Source organism: Mandrillus leucophaeus, unplaced genomic scaffold, assembly GCF_000951045.1.
Source record: "Mandrillus leucophaeus isolate KB7577 unplaced genomic scaffold, Mleu.le_1.0 Scaffold107, whole genome shotgun sequence".
Lineage (NCBI taxonomy): Eukaryota > Metazoa > Chordata > Mammalia > Primates > Cercopithecidae > Mandrillus > Mandrillus leucophaeus.
Window position 1 is genome coordinate 2,217,004 of NW_012098876.1, and position 14,614 is coordinate 2,231,617.

Sequence of the window (14,614 nt, forward strand, 5' to 3'; positions counted from 1 at the left end):
GCTAAATGGAGAAAAAAAAATTTTAGAGGCAGTAAACGACTTTTAGAGGCAATAAACATTCTTGTCGCCATTTCTCAGGTGCTCTCGAATCTTCATATTCTAGTTGCTCCCCTCACCCCCACATGTGTCTGCAAGTGTTCTTGCAGGGCACCTACACAGCGAGCAACACATCTCTGCCGCCATCCTGGAGCAATCCAGGTGGAAACAACCTCATGTACTCTTCCTCGATCTGGTTGGCATCGAGTCCTTTAATGGGGACAAAGCGTGTGACTAGCTTGACCGAGATAACCATTCACTGTGTGTGTGCACCCACATTCTCCCTTTCCTTCTCTATTTCCCACCAGCGCCTGTTCACTCCACGAGATGCAGTCATCAGCTATGTGAGGAGGAATCACCATGATAGAAGTAATACAGATTTTCTTTTCCAGCACATGCCAATGGATTTCTCTGTTGCAGCACCTGTTTTGGAGAAGGTGTCTCAGTGAGGTTGCCTTATCTCCTCTGATGCTGAATTTGTACCTGAGTATAATTCTACATTCTTTGTTTTATAACTGCACTTACTTTACAAGGAGACAAGCAAACAGGCCTGCATGGTTTACTCCTGGAGCTCTGTTCATATTCCAATTTTTTTTTTTTTTGAGAAGGTGACAGTGATGGCACAATTTTTTTCAGGAAGAAATTAGGAGTCATACAAAATGTCAGTTTGCTGTTGCATCTGAAGTTATTAAATTTCTATCTGGACAATTTAAAGAACAAAACATTACAAAAAGAACATGAGAATACTGAAGAATACTGAGAATACTGAAGATGTACACTTGATATGTTTATAATGCCAAGAGACCACATATTGACAACATTTAAAAACACCCATTGAATTAGTGACTATCTCCAAAAAAAGCCATGTAACTCTCTGGATGCATAACCCTTTATATTTTCCAGCTATTACAGGACAAGCTTAGTGATGACGGTGACAATTCTCTTTGTGTTTTGGATCCTTCTTACAGGGGGCAGCACCGTTTCTTGTCTGTGCCACTTCTGGTACAACTGTGTTGGGAGCCTTTGACCCTCTGGATGAAATAGCAGACATCTGTGAGAGGCACGGCCTCTGGCTTCATGTAGATGTAAGTTCATCTATGTGTACATACGTGTTTAACCTTTGCTCTTTTTGTAGCCTTGGTATGACATTTTTCTTATTCTCAGAAACTAGATGTGGAGTCCCCAGTGCTTTTATTTGTTTTTCAAATTGGGGAAAACAAGTATGCCGCTTTCTGTGAAGTATAAATGAGAAGATTCCAAGGCTTCGTAAATTTTTAGTTTTCTGGATTCCATTTTGCTTCTTTCACTCCCATGAGCCATATTTGGTCCTCAAATCTACTGTCATTGAAGCAGCCTGGTGTAAGGGACACATCTGGGATTAGGGAGCTGAGAGACTTTGGTTTGAAACTCTCATCTGCCTCTTCTTCATCGTGATCTTAGCCTTTTGGATTTCAATTTCTTCATTTGTAAAGGGGGGGGCATTGTGGATGTGGGCTATAAAGGATCTTCTAGCTCTAAAATTATGATTCCTAACAGCTGGAAAATGCAAAAAGCTACATGACATAATTGCATGCTACACCTAAAGCAAGTTCTCTCTGGATCTATCAAGTAATTATTTGAGGGGGGTTGGGATAATATACTCTTCACTGTTTTCTAATAAAGCACTGGCTTTTAAAAGATTTTTTGTAAGTCCTGTGGTTATTCAAAATACGTATTTCCTTAAATCAAAGGCAACTTTAAAAATTCTACTTCTCCAGGGTTAGAATGCTGAATTCAGTCAACTATGAACACTTGTTGAGCTTTTTAATTTTCTTTTTTAAAATTAAATTTTTTTTTGTGAAACCAGGAGTTAATTAGTTTGATTCTAACCAAAGAGACAATGCATGTGGTATTTTTGGACCTTTCCTCTGGTAAGTGATAGTTTCAGGTCCTCCTTATCAGAAGCAATATTCTTTGACTTGCTGAACAAAAGAAAACAGCATTTGGGGGATATATCCACACATAATTTTGTAGTTTAGATGATTTTATGCTTTCGAAGTGTTTATTTCAATCCAATCGTATCACGTAGTACAGCGTCTGTAATATGATTCAAAGTTGACATTAACTGTATACTAATATTTGGTAAGAGCAACAGTAGTATAAAGTTCACTAGAGTTATTGCTTCTATTAAGTATGCCAATGGCAATACTTCAGGCAGATTATTTGTGACTTCTTAATGGGATTTTAGCATTTGTATCTGTTCATATTTCAACTTATATCTTATTGATTTTTATAGACTTAGAAGCATAACAATACATTATATCCTAAAAGATAATATGAAGTGAGCATTTTTTAACTATAGAAATAAGGGGAAAAAAATCAAATACATCAGCAGTTATACCTAAATATTATACTCTCATAAAAGAAACATGACATATGGATTATGTAGTTTATGTAGTTTGTATAAAATGCAGAAAAGTAAATAGTTTATGTAAAACAGTAACCACAGCAGCTTTTAAATTGGGAGTGACATTAAGAGATTTATGGGGCTTAGAGAAAATTGTGATTTATAAGTATGAATGAAAAGCTCTTTCGGTCTTCTAAAAATTAAAGGTTGAGTCTTTGAAGAAAACATCTTTATAAGGGAATGTAAACCACACCAAATTATCCTATTTGTGCATAGCATGCCCATCTGGCAAATGCCTATAGTATTAGATTAAATTTGACACAAGCCTATCTGGCTTATTAAAGACAGTGTTTACCCATCCTTTAGTATTGTGGGTGTCAAATCCATAAAATGTTATTACAGGAACATGTAGCTTATGTTGAAGAAACTTCATATGCCATAGGTACTTTATTAGTTTTAAAGAGAAAATATTAACAAATTGCAATAATTGCTTGGACCTGTTGGAAATCTTCTAAATGGCATTTTAAAGCTTCTTTAAAATACTAAAAACTGACATTCTCTTTTTAAAAATGAAAGGACATTTACTTGTTCTGAGTTTTCAGTAAAACATTACTGCTCTGCATACATATCATGTTTTATTAATTCTAAGATGCACTTATTTGAAAAAAATTTAACATCTGAAATTGGTATTTTGATGTCAATTTTTATTAGTAGTACACAAAAAATGGGGATGCTTACATTTGATAGTGTCTTCAAATTTGGTAATATAATGCATTTTTAAGCAACCGAATAAGAAAAACTAGTTTTATTAGACTCTTTCACCTCCAGTACAGTTCTTCCTTCATAAAGGCAATTGTTATGCGAGCTTCTGTCTGAGAGCAAAATGTCAGACTGGTCTAGCTCTTCTTTAAATCAGAGGTTGTAGCTGCTGGAAGCCTCATTCCCAGCAAAGCTTCCTATTCTGTCACCCATTCTTCATTCCAAGTCCCATAGAAGGCAGCAAACATATTTAAAATCCTGGGCTTTAGAGGCTGCCAAATCTCAATTCCATTCCTTCCTTCACTTCCCTTTCAGGATTGGTTCTACTATTAATTTATTAACCAATTAAAGACAAATATATAAAAAATGATAAACTGTGGTGCCTCACATATAGTAAGAGCTTAATAAATGACAGTCTTTATTGAGATGGAAAGCCAAACTCCATCATTTAGGTGATTGGTTTGATAATTTCACAGGTTCTGGAGTTAGGAATTAGAGTAAAGCAAATTAAAGTACGGCATTTACATCAGGAGTGTTTTATTTATTTATTTTTTGAATAAATTTATGGATGAGCTGTTCCTAATCCTGCCAAAGTACTTTGTAAACTGGTGAACTAATACCTTGAAAGAGTTCTTGTGATTTCAAAACTTAAATCCAGTTCACTAGAATTGGGAGATGATTATTTACCTTTCTGGAGAAGGAATGGAGGCAGACGCTAGCTCAAGGAGCATGAAGGGGTAGAAGTGTAGGGTATGAGGCAGGTGGAAAGGGTTAGCGAGTAAACAGGTGTGGCTGAGTAGACTAATTAATCCTTCCTGTAGTTGTCACTGAAAGGTTCTCAGAGAGGTTGGGCAATAAGAGAAGTGAGAAAAGTAGGTAATTTAGGATTTAGGATATGTAATGAAAGTCAAGAAAAATGGGATATGTAACTCATCTTAATATTTGCAAGGACCAAGTTCTCAAAATCCAGATCTGTAGATCCTCAGGTGTAGGCTGGGATAAAATTTTCCTAGATGCTGAGGACATTTGCCTTTGTGGCTCAGCCTTAGTCACACATGGTCCATTGTGAATCCAAGTAAGGGAGAAAATGCAACAGGAAAGGAACTTGACTGACAATACTAAGTTACTAATCCTTTACCTGGGAATCTTTGGGATTTGAACACACAACATCCTTGAAACACATCAGACCTCACAGGCCTCTGGGGACCCCATCGAGTTGTTGGAGACTCTAGTCCATGGGATCAAGGCTGGTACTAATGAGGCCAGTGGGATTCGCAGGGCTCAAATTTTGAGAAGGATTCACTCTTAGGGCCTTGCAAGAGTCCAGCTCTGAGACTGAGTTCCTCCTTGAATTATGCACCCTATTGACTCATTCACTTTACCCTAGTCTCAGCTGTCAATGAAAGTTGTTTTTAAGTGGGATTTAAGGCCACAAAGTTGCTTGTGCTCTACTTTCTCATTATTGGCTACCAATGGGCCCAGCTTTTGTAATACTCTGAGGATCATGGAGATACTTCATTTTCTTTATCTTCCATATCTGTGGTGCATACAACCTTGCCGCTTCCTTCTACATATTAAGGTCTATCTATGCCTTTAAATTCCATAGCCAAAAACAGAAGTTGCTACATCCTAAGCAACTCCTGAACTTACCTATTGCCTGAAGCATCTCTGTCACCCTCATTGCATATGCTATACTCCCTACTTTGGCCAAATTGTCACTTTCCTTAAAGTAATGATGTTAACATGACAAGAGAATAGGCTTTGAATCTCAGATCTGATTTTTGTCATTGGCAAGACCTTGGACAATTTACCTGAACACCTCTGAACTTTATAAGAAGTGGAAGTGATCATAACTCCATTCTTAATGGAATGCTATAAGGTTTAAATAAACATGGAAAGCATTCAATACAGCCCAAGCTAGTCCCCTCAAATTCTCAATACAGTTATCCTTTAACATCCCTACAAATTAAAATTTATGTCTGCTCCATTTTCAAGAAGCATACTAACTTTTGTATTTCTTACATCAATTTTTCTCCCTTTGTTCCAGACCTGTTGACAATGGGATTTTATCTGAGCTCCCCTCTCCTTTGCTCACAAAATTTATTTCTCCTGTGGATAACTTCTCCTTATGTCCCAAGCTTGCTCTCTCTCATTTGTCCTTGTTTCATTTGCAGATATTTCTGAAAGCCATTTAGCTAAAATGATCTAATTTTTCATTAACAGATATTTCCACCTAGATCATTCTAGTTGGTCTTCTATCTACCATGTCAATAATATGCCTTGTTCATTGTGTAGAATGCTAGTCCTTAGCCCATGTCTCATTAAACACTGAATGGCAAAATGTTAGCATTGTGAAGATGTTGTCTATGTTAGAGTCTAAGCTACAAGAGGGCATAGACTTTGAACCTCTTCATCCACACATAGCTCAGTTGGTTAATATACCAACATATGACGTGTGAATTTAAAATTCTAAGGGTCAGTGAGGGCCCATCCATTGTGATGAGGTTCTGGTTGCCTGAGTAGAACCAGTGATCAGAATTTCCTGGGGTACAAATCAGGTAACATGACATAAAAAGAAATATCAAATAATGCAGATTGAGGTCATCACTGAGGGTTTTCTACAACAATCCACTGGCAAACAAATAACATTGAAATAACATTGTTTTGGTACTGTAAATATCTCAACAGGCTTCTTGGGGTGGCTCAGCTTTGATGTCGAGGAAGCACCGCAAGCTTCTGCATGGCATCCACAGGTAAACGTAGTTTCCTGGTGTACAGCCAACTTTTGTCAGGCAAAGGGATCTCTTTGGACTAAATGATATTTTGAAAATAGGGAAGAAAAGTAATTGTTTTCCTTAAATAAACCAAAAAAAAAAAAAAAACCACAAAAAAACAAAACCGAATTCCTTAAACCACTCAGACAAGGAGTTCTGTAGAACAGTAAACTGTATGAGTACTGAACGTAGATACTGATAATGATAGTACTCCATTGCCTGTGGAAACTAATTGAGTCCTCTCCTCCCTTCTCTGTCCCTTATGTTTAAAAAATAGGGCTGACTCTGTGGCCTGGAACCCACACAAGATGCTGATGGCTGGGATCCAGTGCTGTGCTCTCCTTGTGAAAGACAAATCTGTAAGTTTTCCTCTTGTGTTCTTTAGGCTTCAAGGAGGTTAAGTCACTGTGTTTGCCAAGGGCTTCATTTTTGCTCACCTCTTGGCGACTTGGGCAAAGTGTAAATTGAAGGTCTTTGGGAAATGTTGATGGTCTCTAAATGAAAGACAAAGAAGCCTAGATAAAATATTTAGTGATTCTGCTCAGGTAATTTTGTGGATTTGATTTAGGTATTATATAATCTCATTAGTACAGCAAAATGGTCTCTCTCACCCGCATTTGGATTATATTTTAAAACTCAGTTTTAAACATTGCCAAGATTTTTTTCTCCTTGATTAAGTCTGGGATTTAAGTTATCTTGAAACTTCTGCTGAGAAAGTGGAACAGATGTGTGTCATACATTAAATTGAATACTTAATACGCTTAGCTAGGGCTTAACAGCCCGTTTATATGGGAAGACATTTGTTCAGGGCTGATCATTGAACACTGATTTATTAGGGGATTGCTCATCCCAAGTGGTTGGTACTTAGCTTCTTTTGGAATGCTAGGGAGAGTTGGAAACTTGTCTGGTAACTGTGAGGCAAGTGGGAAAAAAGTTGAGGCTCCTGTTGGCCGGAGGTATAAACTCTGTGTTTTCCATGGGTTAAATAAGGATCCTTGTGGGAAGTGGCCCAGGCTGGGAAGTGCTACTTCATTCTTAGAAATGCCTCCTCAAGATCTGTGTTCAGCATGTGGGTGATCTTTCTCAGCCATCTGTTTACATTTTTTTCTTAGGGGACTCCCTTTGCCAATGTTAAAGTCATTTTCTGTTTTTAAGGAATTTTATTTCAAATGAAAACTATTTTTAAAACTTGAAACCTAGTCTTGCATGTGTAGCTATTTACAACTTTGTAAAGAAATTGTGATATTTATATGCTAGTGCCCTGTGCATTTTGACATGATCAAACAGAATGTCCATCAGAAACTAGGAACAGGTTTTGCTTCTATAGAAATAGACACCACCAGGAGTATGAATCAGTTCCTTAATGTTGTATTAGGTTGGATATAGTTGAATGTATTCAATACCATTTAATTTTTAAATTTAAGTTTTAAAATTGTGGTGTGACTGTATTTGTAACTGAAAGGTAGTTTAAGATTACTATATTGATTGTGAACCAAAGAACGTAATCAACTTGCCCATAGGTACACATTTAGGATGGTACAGAGATAGGAATTTACTCAAGTTTTCTTTTGGTCTAGGTATAAAAACAAAAATGTGTCAAGCATACTTAATGAGTGAGATATTTTACATGTGCTTTCTACCTAAATCAGACAATCTGAATGACAAACTTATCTGTTGGTGTGATACGCTAAGAAGTGGGGAACTTAGACTAAAAATTTTATGACTACTCTTAAATAACTTTCTAGCTTTCATACACTTTTCTTGTTAAATATTTGAGTAATTTAGCCAACAACTGAATTACATTTATGTACTGGAGGCAATTTAAATTTTTCTGGATCATATAACTCCTTAACAGGGTTTTATTAAAAAAAAAAAAAAAGAAAAAGAATTCATTCCTGGATCTTAGTGACAATAATAACCATGTCTGTTTTCATGGCATGAATTAAGAGGTTAGGGGAATTCTATTCACTGTGCAAAGAACTGAGCACTTTCAAAAAGTTACCTGATTTTTTTTTTTTAAATGAAAAGACTGTTTTCAATTTAAATGGAATAGAAAGCTGAACCATGAGATATGAGATATGGCAATCAGTTTAAGCTTTGTGTTGGCAGTTTTCTATCTCTTTTGTACCTGGTTTCTACCTGTTATTCTCTCTTCCATATCATTAATTCATTCCATCAACCAGCATAAATGATTTGTGTAGGCTAGACACTGTGCGATTCTAGGCTCTTATAGCATTGAATTAGACATATTCCTCAGAGACAAAGAGCTTTTAATCTCACAGGGAAGACAATGAACAAAATGCAGATATTTAATTTTTTAACTGCTATTTTGATAAGTGCACCAACGAATGTCAGACTCTGTTGATTGTAAAAATCAACAGGCATTCCAGCCTCCTTCTCTTCTTGCCCATCTCCCAGTATTCACCTAACTAGCCTCCCCTGCAGTTTCCACATGACGTAGATATGTCTAATGTGATGTAGGAAAATATGAGGACCTTGAGAAGAATTTTATACGAAAGCATTCTTCTCACATTTTTCTACCTTGAATGCAGTTGCATCAGACTTGATATATGGGTTGTTACCGTAAGGCAATTACCCTAAATTTTAAAAATTAATATGCACAGAATGACAGAAACAAAGGGAAAGTCTTGGATTGGGGTAATTTTGAAACGTTGCACCCCCAAAACGTGACTCCTTTCAGACTTTGTGATATCAGTGGTTAAAATTAAATGTTCTTACTACTGAAACCATCTCCATTGGGTAATCTGTTAGTTGCAGCCAAATGCACCCTTGTCTGATATAGAGAAGAATATGTCACTTCAGTAATACACAGTAGGGAGATCTATGATGTTCCAGGTGGAAGGAACATCATGTAAAAATTCTTTAAGAAAGGAATGTCCTTTTTTAAAAAATTAAAAAACTGAAAAAGCCTATTTTGACTGAGGCATAGAGAATAATGTGAAGATTGACATAATATGAGACTAAAGGATCAAGCAGTGGGTAGATCATGAAGGGTCTTAGAGACTATTGTGATGATTTTAGACTTGATCTTTAGAACAATAGAAGAACTAAAAGTTATTGGAAAAGATTTTCATTTAGGACAATGAATTGGAGGGGAACAAGAATAGATAGAAGACTAAAAAAAGGCTTGTAATGTCCTATGCCAGAGTTGATGGCAAGAGAGATGGGAAAATGTGATATTTAGTATACATTTTAGCTGTCAATTTAGACAGGGCTGAATTATCAACTATTGATTATCAATTCATTATCAATTATTATGGGAGATGAGAGAGAAACAGGTGTCATGTCTATCTCCCTAAATAGAATCATTCATTTGGTTGCTGTATCAGTAATCAGGATACAGCAACTGAATGAATGATTCTATTTAGGGAGATGAAGATCACTGGAGGAGAAGAGTTGAGAGTGAAACACCTTTCAGTGTTGCTTATACTAAATGAGGTTCTTCTGAGGTATTCAAGTGAGGAAGTCACATAGGAGGTTGACATACGGACCCAAATCTAAGAAGTCTATATAGTAAAGTCTATTACAGAATTGTTGACACATAGATGACATGTGAGGTCATAGAAATGGGTTAGATGCCTTGGGACGCTCTTTGGAATTAGAAGAAAATAAGATCTAGAACTTAGCCCTGAAAAACTTTAGCATTTAGAGATTAGGTAGAGGAGGAAGGATTCCCCATGAAGGCTGAGTCAGAATGGCCAGGGAGATGGTGGGAAGACCACAAAGAGGGATGCTAACCAAATAGAGAAGAACATGTAGGAGAGAAAAAGTCATCTCTTTTCCTTACCCATTGCAAGGTTCATGGCTGACTTTCCTATAACAAAAGACATTGACAAAAGAAAAGCATAACAAGCTTATTTAACCAACATTTTATGTGAAACAAGAACCTTCCGAGATGAAGCTCCAAAGGCCCAGGTAAAACTATTTTTCTGGACAATAAGCTGGCAGGGGGGACTTTGCAGGGCCTGTTTGTCCAGGCTTCTTGACCTCCAGGCATAAGGTAGGACCCCTCTGGAATGAGGGTCTTAACAGCCTCGTTTTAGGGGAGGGAGGTCAAATAATTATTTATGACCATGTTTCAGGGAAGAAAGATGAGAGAAGGTCAGCGAGTGACCTCCAAGGTGCCATATTTTGGATAACTGTGTTCTGAGCCATACAAATGTGAGGCATGTGAATGACTTTCATCCTTCGTGTGACAGCTTATTGTCACCCTCTTCTTTGAAGAGTCCCCAGACTTACCAAGATAAACTGGCACCTCCCCAGTGTTGTTTCTCAGACTCTGTTTCCCTCCTTTAAAGTGCTTATATAGTTGCTATATGCATAGTGTGTATAATTACTATTTGTAATTATGACTTCTCATGTAATATTCTCTCCCACTGAATGTAAGCTGCATGAGGAGAAAGGCTATTATCATATTCGCCACTTTGTTGTCAGTGCCTAGCAAGTAATTCACTGAAAAGGGAAAAAAATCTAGTATCTAAAAACTGAATAGTTAATTAAATACATTAATCATCCTCAGAAATATCTGCCTTCATGTCAGCAGTAACTAAGATTTTGAATTTTTCCCTCACCCCAAATTATTCCTTTTGAAAACTCCAAGATACAATGATTAAAATTATAGTTGATGAGCTCTATTGCTCAAGCCTTGTGTTAGGACAATCATTGATGAATAGTGATTTTAATTGGTACTTCTTCTGTTGATGTAAGAGGATAACTCTAGTTTAAAAGAAAGTAAATTACTTAGTAAATATACAGCTGTTCAGGCAAAAACTAATTCCCTAATTTGTACCTGCAAAGCCCTGACATCCACAATGCTGTTTTCCTGATTGACTGGTAGCTTTTGCATTTTTGATTTCCTGTGTTAGTAAATAGGACTGCTTCAGGAACAAAGCACAGCTGTTGCTCTCAAAGTTGTACTATCACTAACCCCCTTTGAATCACAGGGATAAAAAGAAAATCAGGGATTTAAAAAAAATCTGATTATAAATAGGTTGACTTCAGAGGTAAATGCGGGATTTGCGTGGCTGTTTTGGATCAAAGACAGTTTTGATGCTTTGATCTAAAATAAAAGGCAATATATTCTAAGAATCAGTTACATAGATGGAGAAAAATCTCAGTATCAGCTTTTTGATTTTTAGTGTTTATGAGAGATTTTTTAGTTCAAAAAAAAAGAAAACCCCAACAGGTATGAGAACATGAAACATGCTAATCAGATGGCATTTTAAGTATAAATGATTCCTCTTTATTTCTACCTACCATTATCATTCCATTTGAACTCACAATGCCTTTCTGTTGAACCTAGCTGCTACAGAAAACTCAAGTGAATTTTTTTTACTTTTTTAGAAAGACTATGTTGACAGTATGGGTTTTAAAAAATCATGTTCATTTTTAATATTTTTATTTCAGAAGTAATTCATGTTCATCATCCAATGAGTCTGAAAATTCAGATAAAAAAAAGGTGAAAGAAAAGCAACACAGAATACTGATACCTGAAGATGCCCTTTATGTATTTCCCAATGTATACCTACATTTAAATGTATGTGTATACACCACCCTTCATCTAAAAAATTTGCAGTATATCTTGCTTTTAGCATGCATTTTCTATTTAACAAAATTATGAAAACTGTTTCATGTCAATATGGATGCTATTACAATTTTAATAGCTGCAGAAAGTCCTATCATTTTGATGTATCATAATTAACTTGGCCAACCTCTTATTGCTGACCAATCAGATGACTTTAATTTTTGTCTATTACAAATTTGGTTACCATCTTTGAGACTAAATCTTTTTGCACAAACTTTAGTCTTACTCTAGCATAAATCCCTAGAAGTGGAAGAGCAGTATCTAGCTTTCATAATGCTTTTTAAATACAGGTTTCCTAATCTTTCTTCAAAAGCATTTACATTCTCATTAGTGGAGTGTGTGTGTGTGTGTGTGTGTGTGTATATATATATATATGTATATGCATGTGTGTGTGCATGCATATGTTTTTGTTCTAACCTTTGACATCACAGGCATAGTTTTTTCAATTTGATAGGCAGACATTTGTACACTTACTGACACAGATGCAAACATTTTCCTTCTAATTTTATCTATTGACATTTTATACCTCCTTTTCAGGGATCTTCTTTGGCTCAGTGTATTGACACACAATTGTAAATTACCTAGGTTTTAAATGTGAGGCCTTGGAGATAAGCTTGCAAGGCTTTTCCTTTCCTTTCATCTTCATTCTAGAGGAGGCTCAGAATATAGACCCTCCCCGCCCCCCCACTTTTATTTTTGGAGAAGGAGTAGCAAAAAAAAGAAGAGTGGGATAGTCATTCAACACATAGTTATTGAGGATGTGCTGAGCCACACACTGCAATGTAAAGAAAAAAAGGAGACTAATGTCATTTCCCAGTGTGGTTGCCAGGAAAAGACAGAATTTTTGCTGGAAAATACACCTGAGAAGCAGGTTTCTTAGCCCCATTTTCATTTCTGTTCTGAATGATATTACAAATGACAATTATTACATGCCCGTTAAAAAGTGTGCAAGTAAAGAAAGAAAATATATTTTTCTTTTAAATCAGAGAAACTAGAACAAACTGAATCTGGTTTTGTGGGGATTTCTTTCCTAGCTCTTGCTTTTCTTCATAGAGTTCCTATGGAAATGCCATTAGATGGTTTGAAAATACTGAACAATCTGATCAAAGAAATTTTTTTCTCTCCTGCCAGAGAACACTCACACTTTTTCTGTACAGGTACATTGTAAATTTATTTAGGATGACAGCCTACCAGCTAATGTAGCAGAAAAAGGGGAAGGTAGGTGTTTAAAACTGATTAGAAAAGAGAAGCATTTGATTTGTAGGGGAGATATCAATCTCTTGTGCTTCATGCTGCCATAATCATTCTCTGTGTCTGGGCTGTTCTTGCTTGAGCTCAGAAAATTCTTCCCAGGCCTTTCGGCAAGGTTGAGAATTAAACACAGAGAACTCATTGATTTCCTGATTGGTAAATACTCTTTTTAATTCCTGTGTTTTAAAAATTATAATAAGCAACAGGTAATTTTCTTTCCACGAAGTTTTGCAGGTGCATCACATTAAAAAACATGATTTCATCAGTAATCACAAACACCGCTGTCATTTCTGCTTTCCTTCTCTAAAAGGTAAAGGGATAATAATGTTAGAACCTTCTGTGTTCAGAATCCATTATCTATTTCTCCACCAAACCCATAAAATTTTTAGGATTTGTTGGTATTACCACTGCCATTCGTTTTAACAAGAGAATTTGCATTTTGCTTTAGATCCTTGACCCATACAGCTCAGTATATTGCTACTATTGCTGACTGTGGCCCCAAGAGATGTGTTATTATGTGTTATTATGTAATTGTGATTGTACTACCTGATCTCAATCATCAGTTACCATCTAGTCATAAATGTGTACCGGTCCTAATGCAGGGCTTGAACTGGGCACCACAGTTCTTAGAATCATCTGTGTAGTACACTGAGAGCTACTTGAGGACAGAATGGGTCTCACTCACCACTGTTGCTCCACTACTGAGTATAAAACCCAAGCCTCAGCTAATTCTCAATTAAAAAATGTTTCCTGAAGTGACTAAATCTGTATCTATTTCCAATACCACCAAATGGCAATGTGTTTTAAGTTTTTTACCCACAGTGTGGAGTAATATGTCCTTTATCATGCATTCTGATCTTTCAAGTCTCAAAGCATGTCCCTTCTCGCTAATATATAGGAATTTTTTTGAAGGGGTATGGAAATCATTTGTCTCATCCATATGGCTTGATGTAGCCATTACCTCCTCTCATCCCATCCCATGTTGGCACTTTAAAAATCTTGACTCTGGGTTGTGCCAACATTTGGCCTTTTACCTACATGCCTTAGAGACCAATAATAAACCAGTGACTCATGGTTTCCTTTTTCAGAAACCATATTGTCTTTCCCCTAGGAAGTTATTTTTGTTTTAGTATCTAATGATGCTGTCTTTTATTGGAGACTGGACAAGTAGAAGAGACACTTGCTTTTCTAAGGCTCCCTGGGTCCTCTCTTGACCCCTTCTAATGAACAGAATGACATTCACAATCTGCCAGTTTGCTGCAAATGGCTGTCTGTAACGTTGGATGCAGCATCTTGGCCAACGGTCTCCCAATTTCATCCTTGAGTTCCTTCAAAACTCTTGGGTGGCTGCCACCTGGTCTTACTGATTAAGCTACATTTATTTTGTCAGTTTGGCTTAGATGAGTTGGGGTTTTGCCCATTATTGGATTTTATATTTTCTGCCTGTTTCTGCAGAACCCTGAGGGTGTAGGAATCTCGCTAACGCCCTTCCAGGTAACGAATTCACTCATCTTGGCAGTCAGCCTGTTTCAGTATGGAACTCCAATCTTTGCTTCTCTGCCCCGTCATCACAGAGGACTTCAGATTCGCTAAAAAATGACCAGAAAGAAAAATATGAAATTCTGCCTTTGTGTCCTTTTGTCATTTTATAAAAGACCAGCAGTTGAAAAATATCCCAGAGAGAGGATTCTGTTTACACACTAATTTTTTTCCATCTCAGCTTGAAAGAAAACTGATTAGGGTCCCACAGCACAGAAAGATTATATAAATTAAAATCTAAGAAAGGAAGAAACATAAGATTAA

At 36.5% G+C, this 14,614-nt stretch overlaps 1 protein-coding gene across 1 annotated transcript in view; it reads left to right on the forward strand.

The window, feature by feature from the left end:
• GADL1 (glutamate decarboxylase-like 1) overlaps positions 1–14,614 on the forward strand; it is a 140,035-nt gene that overhangs the window by 21,484 nt on the left and 103,937 nt on the right. Inside the window, exons 8-10 of the mRNA XM_011985459.1 lie at positions 1,005–1,121; positions 5,870–5,934; positions 6,233–6,314. Of these exons, the coding sequence (XP_011840849.1) occupies positions 1,005–1,121; positions 5,870–5,934; positions 6,233–6,314 (264 nt within the window). The remainder of the gene's footprint in view (positions 1–1,004; positions 1,122–5,869; positions 5,935–6,232; positions 6,315–14,614) is intronic.